General features: G+C 64.5%; 2 protein-coding genes across 8 annotated transcripts; one reads left to right on the plus strand and one right to left on the minus strand.

Moving 5' to 3' along the window:
- Nucleotides 1-3: 3 nt before the first annotated feature.
- NEURL4 (neuralized E3 ubiquitin protein ligase 4) lies at nt 4-11,707 on the minus strand. 5 transcript variants are annotated; one of them, XM_027567533.1, is made up of 30 exons: nt 10,913-11,707; nt 9,702-10,146; nt 9,406-9,471; nt 8,961-9,259; nt 8,682-8,793; nt 8,512-8,600; nt 7,880-7,952; nt 7,505-7,769; nt 7,193-7,262; nt 7,081-7,111; nt 6,681-6,766; nt 6,397-6,559; nt 6,091-6,289; nt 5,940-6,016; nt 5,751-5,829; nt 5,230-5,405; nt 5,011-5,142; nt 4,541-4,686; nt 4,226-4,450; nt 4,025-4,123; nt 3,781-3,942; nt 3,421-3,579; nt 2,724-2,882; nt 2,204-2,383; nt 2,037-2,124; nt 1,850-1,957; nt 1,557-1,701; nt 1,285-1,397; nt 1,044-1,209; nt 408-653 (listed from the first exon to the last, which is right to left on the minus strand). In XM_027567533.1, the coding sequence occupies exons 1-30, from the start codon at nt 11,192-11,194 to the stop codon at nt 449-451; spliced, it is 4,599 nt and encodes a 1,532-aa protein (XP_027423334.1). In that variant the 5' UTR covers nt 11,195-11,707; the 3' UTR covers nt 408-448. The 5 variants fall into 5 exon arrangements, with proteins under 5 accessions (XP_027423330.1, XP_027423334.1, XP_027423331.1 ...); XM_027567529.1 differs by having other exon boundaries at nt 4-653; nt 7,081-7,262; nt 10,913-11,194; XM_027567530.1 differs by having other exon boundaries at nt 5,236-5,405; nt 7,081-7,262; nt 10,913-11,194.
- A 167-nt stretch (nt 11,708-11,874) lies between these two features.
- On the plus strand, nt 11,875-16,208 carry LOC113907850. Of its 3 annotated transcripts, XM_027567535.1 has the most exons (9): nt 11,881-12,888; nt 13,453-13,560; nt 13,684-13,755; nt 13,982-14,070; nt 14,167-14,418; nt 14,706-14,870; nt 14,962-15,093; nt 15,342-15,547; nt 15,635-15,886. In XM_027567535.1, the coding sequence occupies exons 1-9, from the start codon at nt 12,392-12,394 to the stop codon at nt 15,755-15,757; spliced, it is 1,644 nt and encodes a 547-aa protein (XP_027423336.1). In that variant the 5' UTR covers nt 11,881-12,391; the 3' UTR covers nt 15,758-15,886. The 3 variants fall into 3 exon arrangements, with proteins under 3 accessions (XP_027423339.1, XP_027423337.1, XP_027423336.1); XM_027567536.2 differs by lacking the exon at nt 14,706-14,870 and having other exon boundaries at nt 11,876-12,888; nt 15,635-16,208; XM_027567538.1 differs by lacking the exons at nt 15,342-15,547; nt 15,635-15,886 and having other exon boundaries at nt 11,875-12,888; nt 14,922-15,061.
- The last annotated feature ends 21 nt before the right edge of the window (nt 16,209-16,229 follow it).

Genomic DNA, 16,229 nt, shown 5'->3' on the forward strand with positions numbered 1-16,229 from the left:
CGCTCCGGGACGGCGTTTATTGGCTCCTTGGAAACCCGCGTCCGTCACAACTGTACAGCCGCCCACCTTCCCCGCGCCCGCCCTCGCCTCTCCGCCCGGCGGCCCGGGAAGCGGCGGGTCCGGGGAGGCTCCTCGGGATTCACAGTAACAGGAACGAAAACGGAAATAAATTAAGTGACACGGGGGAGGGAGTCCAGGGAGTCGTGTTCCCCAAGTCAGTGCATGAAGGGGGCTGCCACGCCGGGGGCGTGCGCCGTGCGCGCGGAGATGCGCTCCCCTTCCGGCGGCGCGGCGGGCCTCGGGCTCCGGGCGCATCCGCTGGCGCTGGGGTCGCCGAGCCGCCGGGGGCGGGCGGGGTCGCGGGGGGGGGAGGGGCTGAGCCGGGGCCGTGGTCACGCAGAGTCCGCGGGCCGGGGCCCCTCTGTGCTTGTCGTCGAGAGGCCGGCCCTCACTCCACGCGCACCAGCAGGGCATAGAGGAGCGTGGCCCCCTTCTCCTTGGTTACCCACTCGAGTTCGGCTGGGCTGAAGTGGGGGTCGGGAGGTTCTCGGAGGGCGGCCGAAGGGGGCCCGGGGGTGTAGGAGCCGGGGCGCACGCACACCTGGAACGCCACCTGGGCCTGGTGCGTCCGCTGGGACTTGGGGTCCCGGAATCTGTCGGGCAAGAAGCAGAAAGCCGTCCGTGAGGAACTCGGGCTCCCTCCTCCCCCTGCTACCTGCACGACTGGCACCGGTCTTCGGGGTCGCCCCGGCCTTACAGGGGTGGCCGGGCTCGGGCGGCCCTCCCAGCTTGCCGCCCTCTGCCCGGACGCCCGTGCGCCCCCTCCCTTCTCCAGGCCTCTGCTCAAACCTTCTTCACGATGTCCATCCTGACCACCCTCCCACCTCACGCTCCAGCCGCACGTGTGACCCACCGCGCCCCGCTCTACTTTTTATTTCCATAGTACTAGTCATCTTCAAAGCTAAACGTTCTAGAGTGTCACGGTGGGAACCCGGAGGGCAAGCCACGGAGACCACCGCCCCCCCCGCCCCAGGCGTACTCACTGCACTTTGGATGCCAGGGTCTCGGCCCCAGCATACAGGAGGGAGGGGGAAAGCAGCGCCGGAGGGGGCTGCCCCTCCCGCGGGGGTGCGCAGTTCTCGCCAGGCTCCTCAAACCCTACCCCGGGCTCGCCTTTCAAGGGCCGGCAGCTCAGGATGGAGGCGGTGCCTGTGGGAGAGCCGGGTCAGGGCCGCCCTCCGGGGCCGGGGCCCCACGGCCCTGCCTCTGCCAGCGCCGAGGTACCTGCTCCCAGCTCCCCACGGTCCAGCACCCTCCGGACGGCTGCCACGTTGCTCCCGTGATACGCCATGTGCCACTTCTTGGTCAGCGTCCCAGCTTCCAGGCGGGGATTCACCCTACGACGGACCCGGCACACTGGACACAGGTCGCTGGCTCCCTGACACCATCCCCTGGCCTACGAGTCCTGTCACTTCTTCCACGCGCCCTCTGGAGGGCCTCCCCCGTCCAGGGCGTAAGCGCGCTAAGGGAGAAGCGCCACCCGGCCCCCCATGTACCTGAGGTTGAACCTGCACCAGCCGAAGGGCAGAGCGTATTCCCGGGGGGGCTCCCCACGGCGCCTGTGGGCCTCATCCCCTCGAAGCTTCCGGCAAGACTCACAGTAGCACAGGCTCCGCTTGGGCGGGGGCATGAAATAATCCTCTGTGGGAAAGCGAGGGGTAGTCTGGGTGCGGTGGCTCCGGCCCCGGGTCTCCACCATGCGGCCCCTTCCAGCTGGTCCCCGGGGCTCTGGGCACAGCCCCGCACCGGTCCAGGGAGTGCAGTGGGCTCTGCAGCGCTGGGGACTCACCAGGAAGCAAGAGCAGTTCTTGGAATCGGGAGCAGAGGGCATGGTACTCGCAGCTCTTGAGAGGGCTAGCAGCAGGCAGTGGGCCCCAGCACACACTCTCCTTGATGCCTGAGACGGCAGAAGGGGGGCAGGGTCACAGGAGCTGGGGCTGCGGGGCCGGGCCCCTGGGGGCTGGGGGTTGGCTCACCGTCCACCATGTCCGCTTTTTCCATGTCCCCCTGGGTTCCAGCACTCTTCCCACTGGGAGCCCCTGGTTCAGGACTCACGATTGTCACCTGCAGGGCAGGGCATGATGAGGCTGACCCGGCCCCCAGGGCCCGCCGACCCCCGCCACCCTGCCTCCAGTCGGCTAACCTGCTCACACTGCCCGTAGAGGTCCACGAGAGCGTGGCAGGGCTGGGGGACGTCCGGCACAGCCACGCCCTGGTCCGTGCCGTTGACGTGCAGATGCAGCCCGCCAGAGCTGTCTAGCCGCAGCCCCAGGACGGTGCCTTCAGGACACGTGTCCAGGTTTGGCCCAAACTTCTCACAGATCTGGGAGGAGAGATGTACTCTGTTCCCAGAGATCAGACTCCCCCCGGCAGCGGCCGCGCCCGCCCTTCACTCTGCCGCCGGTGCCAGTGCCCGGGCTTGGCCTCCGCGCTCGCCCCCTTCCCCCCCGACGGCCACATTCCCGACGGCAAGGACGCAGGAGGCCGTGATAAGCCTGGGAGTAGACAATGACACGCTCTTGCTCACCCGCTAGAGGGTCTACCCACACGGGGCCCCTTGATACACGAGACCCACAACGAGGGCTGGGTGCCCCTCTTCTCCCTTTGGGCCAGCCCCTCCCGACTTGAGCGTGGCCCTGTCCCTTCCCTCTGCCCCCACCCACCTTGAGACCATTGTGGAAGATGCCGCGGCCCCGTAGCAGCCAGGCCGCCCGCTTGAGGGCGCAGGCAGAAGCAGGGAAGTTGAGCCTCTCGGGGGGGCAGGTGAGGACTCCCAGGACCAGGGAAGACGTCCACTGTCGGTTCAGGAAATCGATCCGCACCTGGGGGGAGAGGTGACCACTACTCCGCAGTCACGGCCCCCCGGGGAGAGACTACCCAGCAGTGCCACCCACCCCCCCTCAGCCAGGGAGGGATGCTGCCCCTTCTGAGGCTGGAGGGACCGCAAACTGTCAACTCGTGTGTTTCCCTCCCTGTGTCAGCCTTGGTCCTGCTGTTGCCTGGCCAAGGGTTCCTGCCGCCCGCGGCTGCTTTCAGCTGGCTCACTGAATCTTCCGTCCGCGGCAGAAAGGCCTCCTCCTCGGCGGGCCCTCCCGGCGCCCACATGTAGGACCAGGGGTCTTTCTCGTGTCCCCCAGCCTCTCGTTACTGCTCCCCACACCAGTCGCCAAGGCGGGGGGGGGGGGGGCCTTCCCCAGGATCGATCTACAAATCCCACCGTGGGGTACGAACCGAAGCCTGGGAAGCTCACCCCGGGGGCTTGCCTCCACTCTGTCCTCCAGTGGAGAGGGGTTTCTCCAGGAGGATTGGCCCCGGATGACCCTGAGTAAGAGGAGCTGCGGAGGAGGAGGTGAGGCGCACCTGGACCAGCAGCTGGGGCACCAGGGGCCGGTTGATGACGACGATGCCCTGATTGTAGCTGGCCACCCGCGTAGCAGTACGGTTCCCGTTGGACAGGAGAATGTTCTTCCCGTGGTTCTCCAGGAACTCGAGGGCCGTGGGCATCATGGCCACTTGACTCTGGCCATGGCGTGGAGGAGAGATGGAGCTGCCAGGGTTGCCCATGCGAGGCCCGGGCCACCCACCCCGCCCCCGGCGTTTACACAGGGCTTGCGTCTACGCCTCTGCCCCCCCCCCCCCCCCCCCGCCAAGGGCAGCATCTGAGAAGCCGAGAGCACCCCGCTGTCCACTGGCCCCGTGTGCCCCGCTGCGGCCCCTCACCCTCAGGCCCTGCTCCTCCCCTTCGTCGTCTTCCTCGCCCTCGCTCCCGGTGTCCGAGTTGGGAGAAGGCGGCTGGGTGCTCTCGGGCTCCTCCAGCCTCGTGGAGCTGACCACAGACACGCTCCGGACCGGCCCGTAGAGATCCAGCACCGCCCACACGTTCTGCGGGGCACACACGACACGGGAGTCAGAGATCCGGGGCCTCGAGCCCGCTCTCCAAACCCAAGAACCGTCCCGGACCCACCTTGGCGACGCCAGTGGCCGCGGGCCCCATGTCCTCTCCGTCCACCAGGATGTGCATCGTGTCGTCCGCGCCCCGGCGGATGCCCACGCGGCTCCCCACCTAGGCCCGAGGGGACACAAGCACAGAGCCTCAGGCCACATCTCCCCCACCCCCGCTCCCCCCCTCCCCCCCCACCCCTGGCCCGGGAGCCCGCAGCTTCACCCCTAGCCTCTCTAGGTTCCGGCCATAGTTCATCCTCTGGAGCTGCCCGTCGCGCCTCACTTCGCAGCTGGACACCATCCAGGTGGTCTTTGTCCGGAGCTCTGGGAGGGAGGGAGGCAGCCCGGGGCCCCCGCCTGCGCCGGGCCCCGTCTCCCCGGGCGCGAGCGTGGTCAGCCCCAGCCGGAGGGAGCCCGCCCACCTCTCGTCCAGCTCCTGCACCTTCACCTGAGGGCGAGAGAGCACGGCGGCTGCCACGGGCGCGGGGCGCGAGCTCGGGCAACAGCCTGGCCCCGCGGCGGACGGCCCGGCGCCCACCTCGAACACCTCCTCCGTCCTGAGCTCCTTGGTGCTGAAGACGAGGCCGTGAGCGTAGCCGGCCGCGCGCACCGCCCTTGTGCCATCCTCCTCCAGAGCGACGTTCTTGCCACAGGTGCTGTGGAATCGGTGAGCCACGCCGGCCACTGCAGGGACATGGTGCCACAGGAAGGCGCGGCGTTGGGGCCGCGGGTTTCAGGAAGGGCACGGAGCAGAGCTTTCGGGTCAAACAGGAAGCTGCCCTAAAGGCCCCTCTCGACCGGCTTCCAGCAGCCCGCCCCCCCCATCCCCCAGGTGGCAGGGGGGGCGCCCAGCCCACGCTCCAGCCCGGACCCCGCCCCCCTTCGTGGGGCGTGTCCTACCCGGGGCCCCTGGCGTGTTCCCTGCCCTCGGTCTGCAGCTGCCCTGGCCTTGAACGTCACCTCCCCCACCCCGCCCTCGGCCCACAGCGCACTAACAGCCAGCTGAACCTGGGGAGTGCAGAGGGAAGGACTTCTCGGTGGCGGTGTTGCTGGTCGCCAGGCTGTTATCCATGGGGCCGGTGGCACTGGTGATGGACACCTGGACACACTGGCCATAGAGATCCACCACCGCGTACACCTCTGGGTGGAGAAGGAAGGGGTCAGAGGCCAGATGGCCCGGGCTGGGCTGGCGTGAGGCTGGCAGGCCGAAAGCCACAGACCAGTCACCTTTACCCGGAGGCAAGCCTGAGCAGGCAGCGCCTTGGTCCTGGCCGTTGATGAAGTAGTGCAAGTCGCCCTTGGCGGTGCGCATCATGCCGATGCGCGCGCCCGTGCCCAGCGCATCCAGGTCGCAGCCGTAGTTGTTGCGCATGGTGTTCCCGTCTTGCATGATGGCCGTGCCACTGGAGGGACGACAGGCGAGGCCGGTAAGCCTCCCAGCTCCTCCCCACGCAGGCCTCTGCGCGGTCCCTGCTCATCAGAACCTTCCAGTGCCTTGGACTGGGATCTTCCTCTGTCTCCTACGTCTCTGGGATCCCCCCAGGAAAAAGCAGGAGCTCCCCGCAGAGAAGAGGCTGGGCCGCTGGAGGGTGCGTGGTGACATGGGTGGGCCTCCCAGAATCGAAGGGAAGGGGTAACCAGATCCCTCAGGCCTGCCAGGGCCACGACAGGCCCCAAAGCCGGCTTCCCTCATCCTGGCCAGCTCCACGCAGCCCTACCGGGCCGGCCGTCAAAGCAGGCAGCCGAACCTCAGCATCCACGTGTCGTAGTCGATGTCCGTCATGGTGTTGGGGAACTCGAGGTCCTCCGGCCGAATAGCGGTCACCCCTAGGAGGCAGGGGTAGGTGAGCGCCAAGCCCCCACAACAGGCAGCCCGCACCACCCCCGGCACACACAACCACACGCGCGCGACGCTTGCGCACGCCCACGCCCCTCACCAGCCTCGATGGAGCCTGACCAGCGGTCCACCATCTTCTGAATGACGATCTCAAACAGCTCTCCGTCCCGCAGGGCCCTGCCAGGGACAGCGGCAGTCAGAGAGGCCCTGCGCGGAAGGCCGAGGCAGCAGGAGGCCACGCCCACACTGACCGGTTGGAGATGACGATGGCGTCGTTGAACTCGCTGCGGCAGTTGTGACGAAGCGCCGTGCGGCCCCCGTTGGTGATGATAGCATTACTGCCGTGCAGCTGGTGGAAGCGCAGGTCGGAGCCCCCGGCCCCCGACGATGGGGAGCTGGGGGACACCTGGTTGTTCCCTTCAGGGAGCGGCTCGGGCACTGGGGGCACCTCTGGGAGAGGGGACGTCACCCATGAGGTTGCCGGTGGTCTCCGAAGCCCCTCTTCCCCCCCCCCCCGCCCTGCCGAGGCCGCCCCAAGCCCCGGCCCCAGCCCTCACCCACGTCGTCCACAATGGTGGCCTGGGCTGCCTGGCCGTACAAGTCCACGACAGCGTAGACACCTGGGGGCACGTTCCAGGCCGCAGGGCCCTGAGTCATCCCATTGACAAAGAAGTGCAGAGTCCCGTCCTCCCGCCGCACCACGCCCACCGTGTCCCCTGCCTTGGAAGAAGGGGGGCTGGAGTGAGGAGTCAGGCAGAGTTCCCGCGAGGGCTGGTCCTACGGCAGCCCCCCTTGCCCACCCCCCGCTCGCCGAGCCCCGGCGGTACCCCCGCTCTCCCACCTTGAGGCGGTCCAGGTTGTGCCCATATTCATCCAAGATGGTCGTCCCGTTGTGCATCACCCCGTTCCCAGTCATCATCCAGGTCCCTACGGGGACAGGGAGTGACAGAGGACATGAGCAGGAGCCAGGGCTCCACTCCGTTATACGGCAGTCTCCCTGTCCCTCCCCAGAGCCGCTGGCCCAGCCTGCCCTGATGGTCAGCTTTCTTCCCAGGGCCGGGCAGAAAACTCTGCAGGTACCCACCCCCCACGAGCACTGTCCACGCAACAGCGCTTGGCGCCTGAATGAGTCGTCATAAGCAGGACCGGTAAAGACAGAGGGGGGGGACCAAGCATCAGGGCTCCAGGGGCAGCTTCCTCGCACAGGCCCTTTCTGGGCCCCGCCCTCCCGGGGAGCTCACCGGAGCGCAAGTTGGTCATGGTGGACGGCAGCTGGAGGTAGGCAGGGTCGTGGGTGGTGACTCCGATCTCAATGGAGCCGGCCCACTTGTCCACCATTTTGTCAATGCGCACCTGAAACACCTCTCCGTCCCGCAGGGCCCTGCTGCTTAGCACCACGCCATGGTTGAAGTCATCGGTGGCACTGAGGACAGGGAACAGGGACTCAGGCGTGAACACACGCTCTGCGCACGCCAAAGCTTCGCCCGGCGATGCCTGCCCGACACCCGCTGCCCCGAGCCAACCAGAGAAGCTTCACTCTACGCAAGGCTCCCCCCCTTTCCTGTCCAGAGCTCCCCAGATCAGAATCCCTCTGCCTCCTGCTCTCCACCCCCCCATCCCATCAGAGCCCCTTCTGCAGGCTTCTCCCCACCCCATGGGCCATACTGGGGCCTCAGGGCAGTGCGTCCCTCGTGGGTGATAGCTGCCTTCTGCCCGCAGTTGGGGTGGAAAAGCAGGCGCTCGGGCTCTGCCTGAGCAGCAGGGGCAGCGCGCCGGAGGGCCCCCTCCGGAGACAGTGCCCGCAGGATGGCATTGTTCCGGCGCAGACGGTCACTATGGTTGTTATCGTGCACGATGGTCACCTTCACCGCCATCCCGTACAAGTCCACCACACCGTACACCACTGGGGGTGTCAGTGGGGTAGCCACGCCTGGGGGGAGTGTGGGGGGGACCAGCATCAAAGACAGGCAGGACAAGGAGGTACAGACCCCCCACTCCCGAAAGCCCTGACCCAGCAGCCCGCTCTGGGCGTCCCTTTACCCTGGTCGATGCCGTTAATGAAGAAGTGTAGGGCAGAGTTGGACTTCCTCATGAGACCAATGTGGTCACCTTCCTAGCCAAAGCAGAAAAACAAAGATCCAGAACCCATCCCCCCATCAGGCTCCAGACTTGTCCTGGGGCCCCTGAGAACAGAGGGGTTGGTTCTAAAGCCTTCCCACCAGCCCAGGCCGCCAGGGAACGGCTCCAAAGGCGCCGGAGTCTTGAGCCCCCGAATGCTCCCGGAAAGTCAGTCACAGCGTGAAGCCCCCTTACAAACATCCCCTTACCCGCCTCTCTAAGCAATATATAAAGTATTAACAGGTTCGGTTCAGACGTTAGAAAAAAACTTTAAAAGGGAAAAAAAAAATACCACCTACCAGAGACAACGAGTGAGCTGCTTGCCTCTGGCCACGACCCCACACGGCCACACAGTAAGAGAAAGTGACCCTCTGATTCCAAAATCTGAGAGCCTAACTATCGCACAACCCTGCCTTCTCAGAAGGAACCTTCAAGCGAGAGAGCAGAGGCCTTGCTCTAGATCGCAGCGGAGACTGTGGTGCCCCGGCAGAGATGCAGGGTGACGGGGCTGCCCCGGACAGTGGCCCAGACTCTTGCACCCTGCCCCCCCTCACCTGCAGCTCGTCCAGACTGAATTCACAGTACTCCCGGCGAGTGCCCTTGCCATTGGTCAGGATCCCGCAGCCACTCATCATGATGGTGCCTGGGGGAAGGTAGACACCTGGCTAGGGCCTGGGCCTCCCCCGCCTTAGGAAGGTGCCTCCGCCCTGTCAGGGGCTGGTACCTGACTGCAGGTTGGTCATGGTGGCTGGGTACTCCAGGTTGTTGGGGTTGTGGGTGGTGACACCGATCTCAATGGAGCCCGACCACTTGTCTACGAGCTTGTCGATGCGGATCTTGGGGGGAGCAACAGCAGAAGGGCGAGGCGGGGCGTGTAAAGGCTGAGAAAGGACCCTCGGCCCTCAGCTGTTCCCTGAGCCCCACCCTTCCACCGTCAAGGATGGAGCCCCATCTTTGGTTCCCGGAGGGTGAGGGGCCAGCCAGCGCCCGGGAGCTTGCACACCTCAAACATCTCATTGTCCCGGAGCGGGCGATTGGTCATGACAACCCCGTTGTTGAATTCATCCAGGGGCCGGCGGCGCTCGGCGGTCTTATTGTTGTTGCTGAGTTTGATGAGCGTCCCGCACTTCTCGTGAAAGAGCAGGGCATCGTTGGAAGTGAGGATGGGCGAGGTGGCGGTACCGCCAGACCCCAGTCCTTCCCCTGTTGGCGGGGAGCTCAGGTTCACATTTAGGAGCCCCCCGTTGTAGGCAGACAGGATGGCGTTGCCCACCACCTCGGAGAGCTCCATGCTGGCAAAGTCTACAGCAGCGGGACGGGGGAGGGAAGCTGGAATGAGGTTCTACACCCTCGGGCTCACCACTCTCCCCCTAGCCCTCTCCTGAGGCCCCTCCCCTCGCCTCGTCCACCTCACTTCCCACTCCCCAAAGCCTCCCAGAAGCCCTCACCATTATGCGACTCAAGGCTGTTAGGAAACGTCTCCGGCCGGGACTGCGCTGGGGACACCATGAAGGCTGGGGACCAGGCGGGATGGAAGGGGAATAAGGGTTCAGCCACTGCTGCAGGGCCCACAGACAGGAGAACCCCCTGCTCTAGTCCTTTCTTTCCCCTTCAACAGACTCGGGGGGGTGGGGGGGGGTCTGAGTGACCCTGTTCACACCCAGCCTTGTTTGTCACTTGTTCTCACCCAGGCCTTCAGCCACTCCCTCTGCCCCACCCCTCCACCACTGCCCTGTGTTCTCACCTTCATCCCCAGAGGTCCCCTGTTCAGTCAAGGCGGAATCTTCAGGGGGCGCGGAGGGCTCGAGGGGAGGTGTGGGGATGGGAGCCGGGGGGCTGAAACCCGGCTCAGGGGGAAGCACAGTAATCTGGGTGCACTTGCCGTAAAGGTCCACGACGGCCCAGACACGAGCGGGGAGGCCCGTGGCGGCCACCCCGCAATCCCGCCCGTTCACCCAGAGCCGCAGCTCCCCGGCAACTGTGCGCTCCACGCCCACACGGTCCCCTTCACCGAGCTGGTCCAGGTCCTGACCATACTCCTCCAGCACAGAACGTCCATCCCTCAATACCGAGCAGCCTGACACTACCCATGAGCCCCCCTTCAGCCCCGTGGCGCTGCTTGGGAAGTCCAGCACACTGGGGTCCAGTGCCGTCACCCCAATCTCAATGGAGCCACTCCAGGAGTTGACCTGCGATAAGGGTGGTGGACAGAGGCTCAGGATGGGCCACCATGGGTCTCCCACCACTAGGAACCCACGTTTCACAGACCACCGCGTCCCCTTCTTCCCACATCTCCCACAGCCAACGGGCTTTTCTCTCCTGACACGTGAAACGCTACTCCAGACAGGCAGTGGTCTCTGTGACTCCTCCACCACCCCGGGTTCACGGCTCTCCACGCCCACGCCCCTACCTCTCCTATACCACTCTCCTCCTCCCCCTGGCCTGACTCACTCCTAGGCTCTGGCTCACATTCCCTCTCTTCCCACATTCCACCTCTGTGCACCTAGCCTCTTCACCAAATCACACCCCGAAGCACGCACACCTCCCTCTCCCCGAGGGTCTCTCCTCGCGCATCTTTCCGCCCGAGTTCATCCTCCAGTGGTTGGTTCTTTCCTCGGTTCTCCCCTCTCCTCCTGTCACATCCCTGACATCCTTCCATCCTCTACTTCCCAGAAACGATTCCGGGAGATCTGGTCCCTAACCATTCCTGGGGATGCAGCCCCGTGTCCCTGCCCAGCTCCTGGGTGTGCAGGAAACTCCAGCTTCCCTCATCCCTCGCCCCGTCATGACGAGCGAACGTTTCTGCTCCATGCGCCCCTCCTGCCCGCCGCCCGGTGCCCCGAAGGTCTGTCGGCAGCCGGCGATGTGGACTAGTCTGGATCTCCTACCCCGTGTCTCCCGCTCGCCCCCTCCCACCACCCTCCACATCTCGGTTCCGCGGGCCCCGCTCCGCACCTTGCGGTCGATGCGGACGGTGAAGACGCGTCCATCGCGCAAGGGTTCCCGGCTCAACACCAGCCCGTGGTTAAACTCTTGGCCCGGCTGCTGCCGCCGCGCCGTCCGCCCACAGGCCGACAGGCTCACCAGGCGCCCGGTGCGCGGGTGCAGCTCCCCGCCGCTGCCCAGACCCCCGCCGGACCCCGGCCCTGCGCCGCTCCCGCCGGGGCCACCACCCCCACCCGGCCCCGGCCCGGGGCCTCCCCCAGAGCCCCCACTCCCACCCGACCCCGCCGCCATCGCCGCTGACACCGGGGCCGCGCGACAGCCGCGCTTGGCGGCACCGTGGCAACCGCGGTGCACAGACACCCGGAGGGAGTAGGACTCGGGGCTGGGGCCGGGTATGCTTTACGGCACTGCCGGGCGATGAAGCATCCCGGGCTAGGGAACTAATGACCACCACGGTGGGAACGGAAGGACGACGGGGTCGGGCAGGCTTGCTTTACGGCATGGCGGGGTGACGGAGTGGCTCCGACAGCCGTGCCGACTTGGGCAGGGAGCTTTTGCGACAGTGGAAGAAACGACGGCCGCAGGCATCTTTACGACGCAGCGGGTGCTGGCCCCCACTTCAGCTTTGCGACAGCCGCACCGACGACCCCGCCCTCGCCGAGGCAGGCGACACCTCGAAGCATTCGCTTTACGGCAAGAGGAGGAGTGGGGGGGGGGTTCTTCCCTTCGAGCCTGCACGCTTTGGAGCGGGTACCCCGAGCGGCGTCCGTAGGATTCCGAGAAGGGACCTGGTAGCTTTATAAATGAAAACCTTTGCCCTGCGCACCACCGAGATCGGCTATGTTTCGCGACACTGTCGTAACCCCTCCACTTTGTATCACACCTCTCGTGAGAGGCAAAGCGGGCCGACTTTTGGGGGGGTGGGGGATGGGATAAAAGGGCTCGCGATATTTCTAAATAAGCCCACCTTGAACTCCAATCCAGACAAACCCTTAAATCTTAACGCCACGGATAGAGGCCCAGTGAAACCCTGGCAGGTGTTTCCAGTAACGGCGCTGACGGTCTCCCCCCAAAACCCCCGAGCTGTGAACAAGCTCCCAGCCCAACTCTCCCGAGCTCGCGCCGAGGTGGGAGGACTGTGACGTCACAAATGGGGCTTCTCGCCCCGTGACCAGGACCCCTGATTGTGATTGGATAATTCGGATGAAGGCGGTGATGGGGAAGAAGGGCGGGAACAAATCCCAGAGACAAAGAAAGCTGGCCTTCGGGTGGGAAAGAAAGGGAGGGGCGACCGGAGGGGACCCCAACCCGAGGTCCCTATATAAAGCTTGATTCCGGGGCCGCGGCTCTAGGGAGCGGAGCGGAAGGGTAGCCAGGCCTCCGCCCGAGCGCCCCCAGCCCGCCGCGGTGGGGGCGAGGCTTCGGGGCGGGGCTATGTGCCACCAGGAGGCGGGGCGGGGCAGCTGAGAGTGGCCCCCTGGTGGGGCCATGGAAAAGCAGGAGGCTCCGGGGGTTGCTGGCGGCCTCAGTGGCGAATCCCCGGGAGGGGCAACCAAGGGTGTGCCAGGAGGAATCGGAGGAGTCGAGGCAGACGCCGGGCCGCCCTCCGGTGTTGTCCTGTTTCACGGTTCTGGGACCTCCCTGCACTCCGGGGGAGCCGTAACTTGCTGTCCTGGTTCGAGCCGGCCCTCCGGGGGGGCAGCAGTCCTCGGTTCCGGGCCCAACCAGCACCCTGGGAGGGTTGCGGACCGCAGCGCTGGGTCCCGCACATACCCTGACGGATTAAATGCCTCCTTCCCTGGAACCAGTGTATGCGGGACCTGCCGGTCCCGGTCCGGGTGTTCTGGGGTGTTCAACTCGGAACGCAGTCCACCGCGCTCCGGGTCAACTCTCTTGCACTCCCACAAACCTTGTGAGGACCGGCCCCGCAGCATCCTAAAAACCAGCACCTCCATCTTTATGCAGAAATCCCCCAGTGCGGAGAAGTAAGGAGTCCAGCTCAGCGGGGACCCGGCGCGGAGCGGGGCGGGAGAGGTTCCGGACACTGGCGGGGGCGGAGCTAGGGGAAAGGGGCGGAGTCTTAAGAACTGTGAAGTGTGAGCGGCTGAGGACAATTGGGTGGGAAATGTGAGGTCCCAGGCCTTGGGGGAGAGTAGCAGGTACCAGGTAAATGCTGGTTCCACGGTGCGTGATAATCATTAGGTGTAACCCCCATCCTCAGGCTCCTCTGCCCCTGACACGACGAGAGGGTACAAGAAAAAGGTTTTGAGGGGCGCCTGGCTGGCTCAGTCGTTAAGCTTCTGCCTTCAGCTCAGGTCATGGTCCGAGGGTCCTGGGATCAAGCCCCGCATCGGGCTCTCTGCTCGGCGGGAAGCCTGCTTCTCCCTCCACTCCCCCTGCTTGTGTTCCCTCTCTCGCTGTCAAATAAAGAAATAAAGAAAGAAAGAAAGAAAAAGGTTTTGAGTGATTGAAAGAATGAGGGAGGGGCTGTGACGAGGAGGTCGCTGGGAGGTTTCCTCCCCCTTTCTTGTGTCCTTCCCCTACTCCAGGAAGAAGTCCCAGCGGTGGGATGAAATGAACATCCTGGCTACCTACCACCCCGCTGGCAAGGATTATGGATCTATGAAGGTGGATGAGCCCAGCACTCCCTACCACAGGTGCTGAGCCCTCAGTCCAGACCCCTCCCTACTCAAAGGGGGTGGGGGGGAGGCAGAGCGGTCTCAGGGCCTGGATACTGCCTGCTGCCCGCCTCTCAGCACTGCTCCCTCCCTCTGATGCAGGCGGCAGGACAGTGATGAGGACCTGCTTGGGGCATCCTCTGGCTGGACAACTCCCCAGGCACTGGCGGAAAGGTGAGAGGCCCGCCAGAGATCAGTAGAGATCTGGAGCCTCTTCCTTCCTCCACCCCTGGGGTCAGAGCCTGTTCTGCTTCTTGGCCACCACAATGGGAGGTACTTCAATTCCCATCAGGAGTAACCAAGGCCAAGGTGGGGGAGTCAGCCAGCTAGGCGCCATCTACCACCTGGGCCTCTTGTCTTCTCCCCTTTGGCGCCCCCAACTAGTCTCCCTCCCCTTCAGGTTTGCAACAATGGACAATTTCTACCCCAAGGTCCTGCAGTACAGTGATAACAGAAGCTCAGGGTCTTCAGCCAGCTTTTCCAAGACACGTGAGATGAGGGGTAGGGGCTGAGTGGAAAGGGGAGGCAGAGTGAACCCTCGGCAGCTGCCTGGCGGGAAAGCCAAGCTCTTACAATGGCCCGCAGACTCCAGTGATTTTGACAAGCACCGAAAGTCACACTATGATGAAGGCAAGTTCCTCAAGGCTCAGAGAAATCTTCCCTTCAGTAATAACAAGCACAGCAACGAGGCCAGTGCCAGTATGGGCGGTGGCAGTCGGGGCGTGATGCTGGACCCAGAGCCCAGGCCTGTGGAGAAAGGCTGGACGGGAGGACTGGCCAGAGGAGTCAAAGATGAGATTGGCCTGGTGACCAGGAACCACATCCCAAAAATCAAGGGTTAGCCATGGTGCTTGGTGGGGGAGGGGGGGCAATGGGAGGTGAGCCCAGGGAAGACAGAGGGCAGCTGGGGTGGGGTCCTCAACACAGCTGTCCTCGGGAAGCCCAAGAGAGGCGTGGGGGATGGAGAGGTCGTGGGGGTTTCCTAATACGGGAGGAGGGCATAGAATGGAGATGAGAACCCGGGGCCTGAGCTTCTCTGTGCTGGGGGCACCGTTATGGACGCCTGGGGATCCTGGATGCCCTAGGTGGCTGTAAGACTCAGAGTGATTGGGGTGACTCTTCAGATTCCCCTACCTTCAGAAATCGGTCCCCACCTTCAGCCACCATTGTGTCGGACCAGGAGATTGATCTGCAACGCAAGGAGTATTATAGCAAAGGGAGGTACCTCAGGTGCTCTCCCCACCCAGAGCTTGAGGAGGACACAGAAGATGAGCCTGAGCAGCAGGACAGTGAGAGCTGGGCTGGGTCAGCCTGGGGCAGGGGGTGCTGACAACCAACAGACTGATGGGTGCCCCAACCTTGATCCCCTGATCCTTCCAGCCTCCGCAAATTTTAACTGGGTGATTGAGAATCCCATAAGCACTGAAGTCCGTCTGCTGGACCACACAGGAAGCCCCGTTCAGGATCCCCGGACCCCCGAAGAGTCCCTGGCAGGGACAACATCGCAGCCTGGTGAGGGCACCAGGCCCCAATGGCTGGCTCTTGGCCAGCTCCCAGCCCCCCAGCCCCCCTTCTTTGCAAACCAGGGTAGATCACCAAGAGATGCCAAGAGCGGCCCCAAGCATCCTGGTGTGCAAGGCCCCTATTGTACAGAGAGGAACTGGGGAGGCTCAGAAGGGGCTGGGACCCACTCCAGCTTGGGATACCCTCTGGCCCCACACCTCCTCCCTGACTCCTCTCTGCCACCCACCCCACTCCAGGTGCTGCCCTGTTCTCCAAAGACAGAGCACAGTCGGGCTGGTGTCAGTGGCTGGTATCCAAGGGGCTCAACTGGCGAAGCCCAGAAAGCTCGGAGAAGAAACCTGGAAGCAGCCCACACTCCCCACACCAAAACCAATGTAGACGTGAGCCCAGGCAGGGGCGAGTGGCTTCCTGCGCTGGCCAGGGAGGGAGAGGTCCTGAGTGGGTAGGTTCTAGGGAGTTTCAGGGGGACATGGGCCAGATCTCCCAGCTGTCACAAGAAAGCCAGTGACCCAGTCCTTTCTTCTTCCAGACGAAACCCTGCGGCTTCGATGGACACAAGAGGAGGGAAGCAGACAATGGAAAATGTAGCCAGCCAGGGATGGGGTGGGGACCAGCCTCTCCCAGCCCTCACCACCCTCGAGGTGGACAATAAAGAGAAGTGCAGGAGTCTGGGTGCTCTGAATCGTTCGCGGAGGATGGGCCTGCTCAGTCACTGAGGACGGGGAGGAGGAAGGGACCTCTGCACACAGGAAACCACAGTGGGCAGAGCAGAGAAAAAAGGTTGGAGCAGCCTGGGGGACTGGACTCAGCAAGGGCCTCTGAGGCCCAGAAGGCCCGGCTGCAGCAGGGTGATAGCGATTGGCATGGCTCGACCAACCCTAAATGTACCAGTAGCATCTTTCATTCTTCCCACCCTGGGGGTGGGGGGCGGTCATCATGCCCGCCTTCCAGATGAAGTACCTGAGGAATCTGGGAGCTTGCCCAGGGTCCCATAATCTCCGAGAGACAGAATCAGGACTTGAGCCTATATCTGCCACCCCCCTGCGCCTGAAGGAGAAAGAAGCAGAGGGGCTAGGGCTCCCAGGAGGAAGGGGACAGCTGAGTCTCAGTGGGTGGGGCTGTGG

This window comes from Zalophus californianus, chromosome 16 (assembly GCF_009762305.2).
Source record: "Zalophus californianus isolate mZalCal1 chromosome 16, mZalCal1.pri.v2, whole genome shotgun sequence".
Taxonomy (NCBI): domain Eukaryota; kingdom Metazoa; phylum Chordata; class Mammalia; order Carnivora; family Otariidae; genus Zalophus; species Zalophus californianus.

Coding starts and splice junctions, on each gene's coding strand:
- NEURL4 (XM_027567529.1), bottom strand. CDS start 11,194: ATGGCGGCGGGGTCGGGTGGGAGTGGGGGCTCTGGGGGAGGCCCCGGG. Junction 6,767..7,080: donor CATGACCAACTTGCGCTCCG/GTGAGCTCCCCG, acceptor CTGTCCCCGTAG/GGACCTGGATGATGACTGGG. Junction 6,560..6,680: donor ACAACCTGGACCGCCTCAAG/GTGGGAGAGCGG, acceptor CCTTCTTCCAAG/GCAGGGGACACGGTGGGCGT.
- LOC113907850 (XM_027567535.1), top strand. CDS start 12,392: ATGGAAAAGCAGGAGGCTCCGGGGGTTGCTGGCGGCCTCAGTGGCGAA. Junction 13,561..13,683: donor CCCAGCACTCCCTACCACAG/GTGCTGAGCCCT, acceptor CCTCTGATGCAG/GCGGCAGGACAGTGATGAGG. Junction 14,871..14,961: donor TGAGCCTGAGCAGCAGGACA/GTGAGAGCTGGG, acceptor TGATCCTTCCAG/CCTCCGCAAATTTTAACTGG.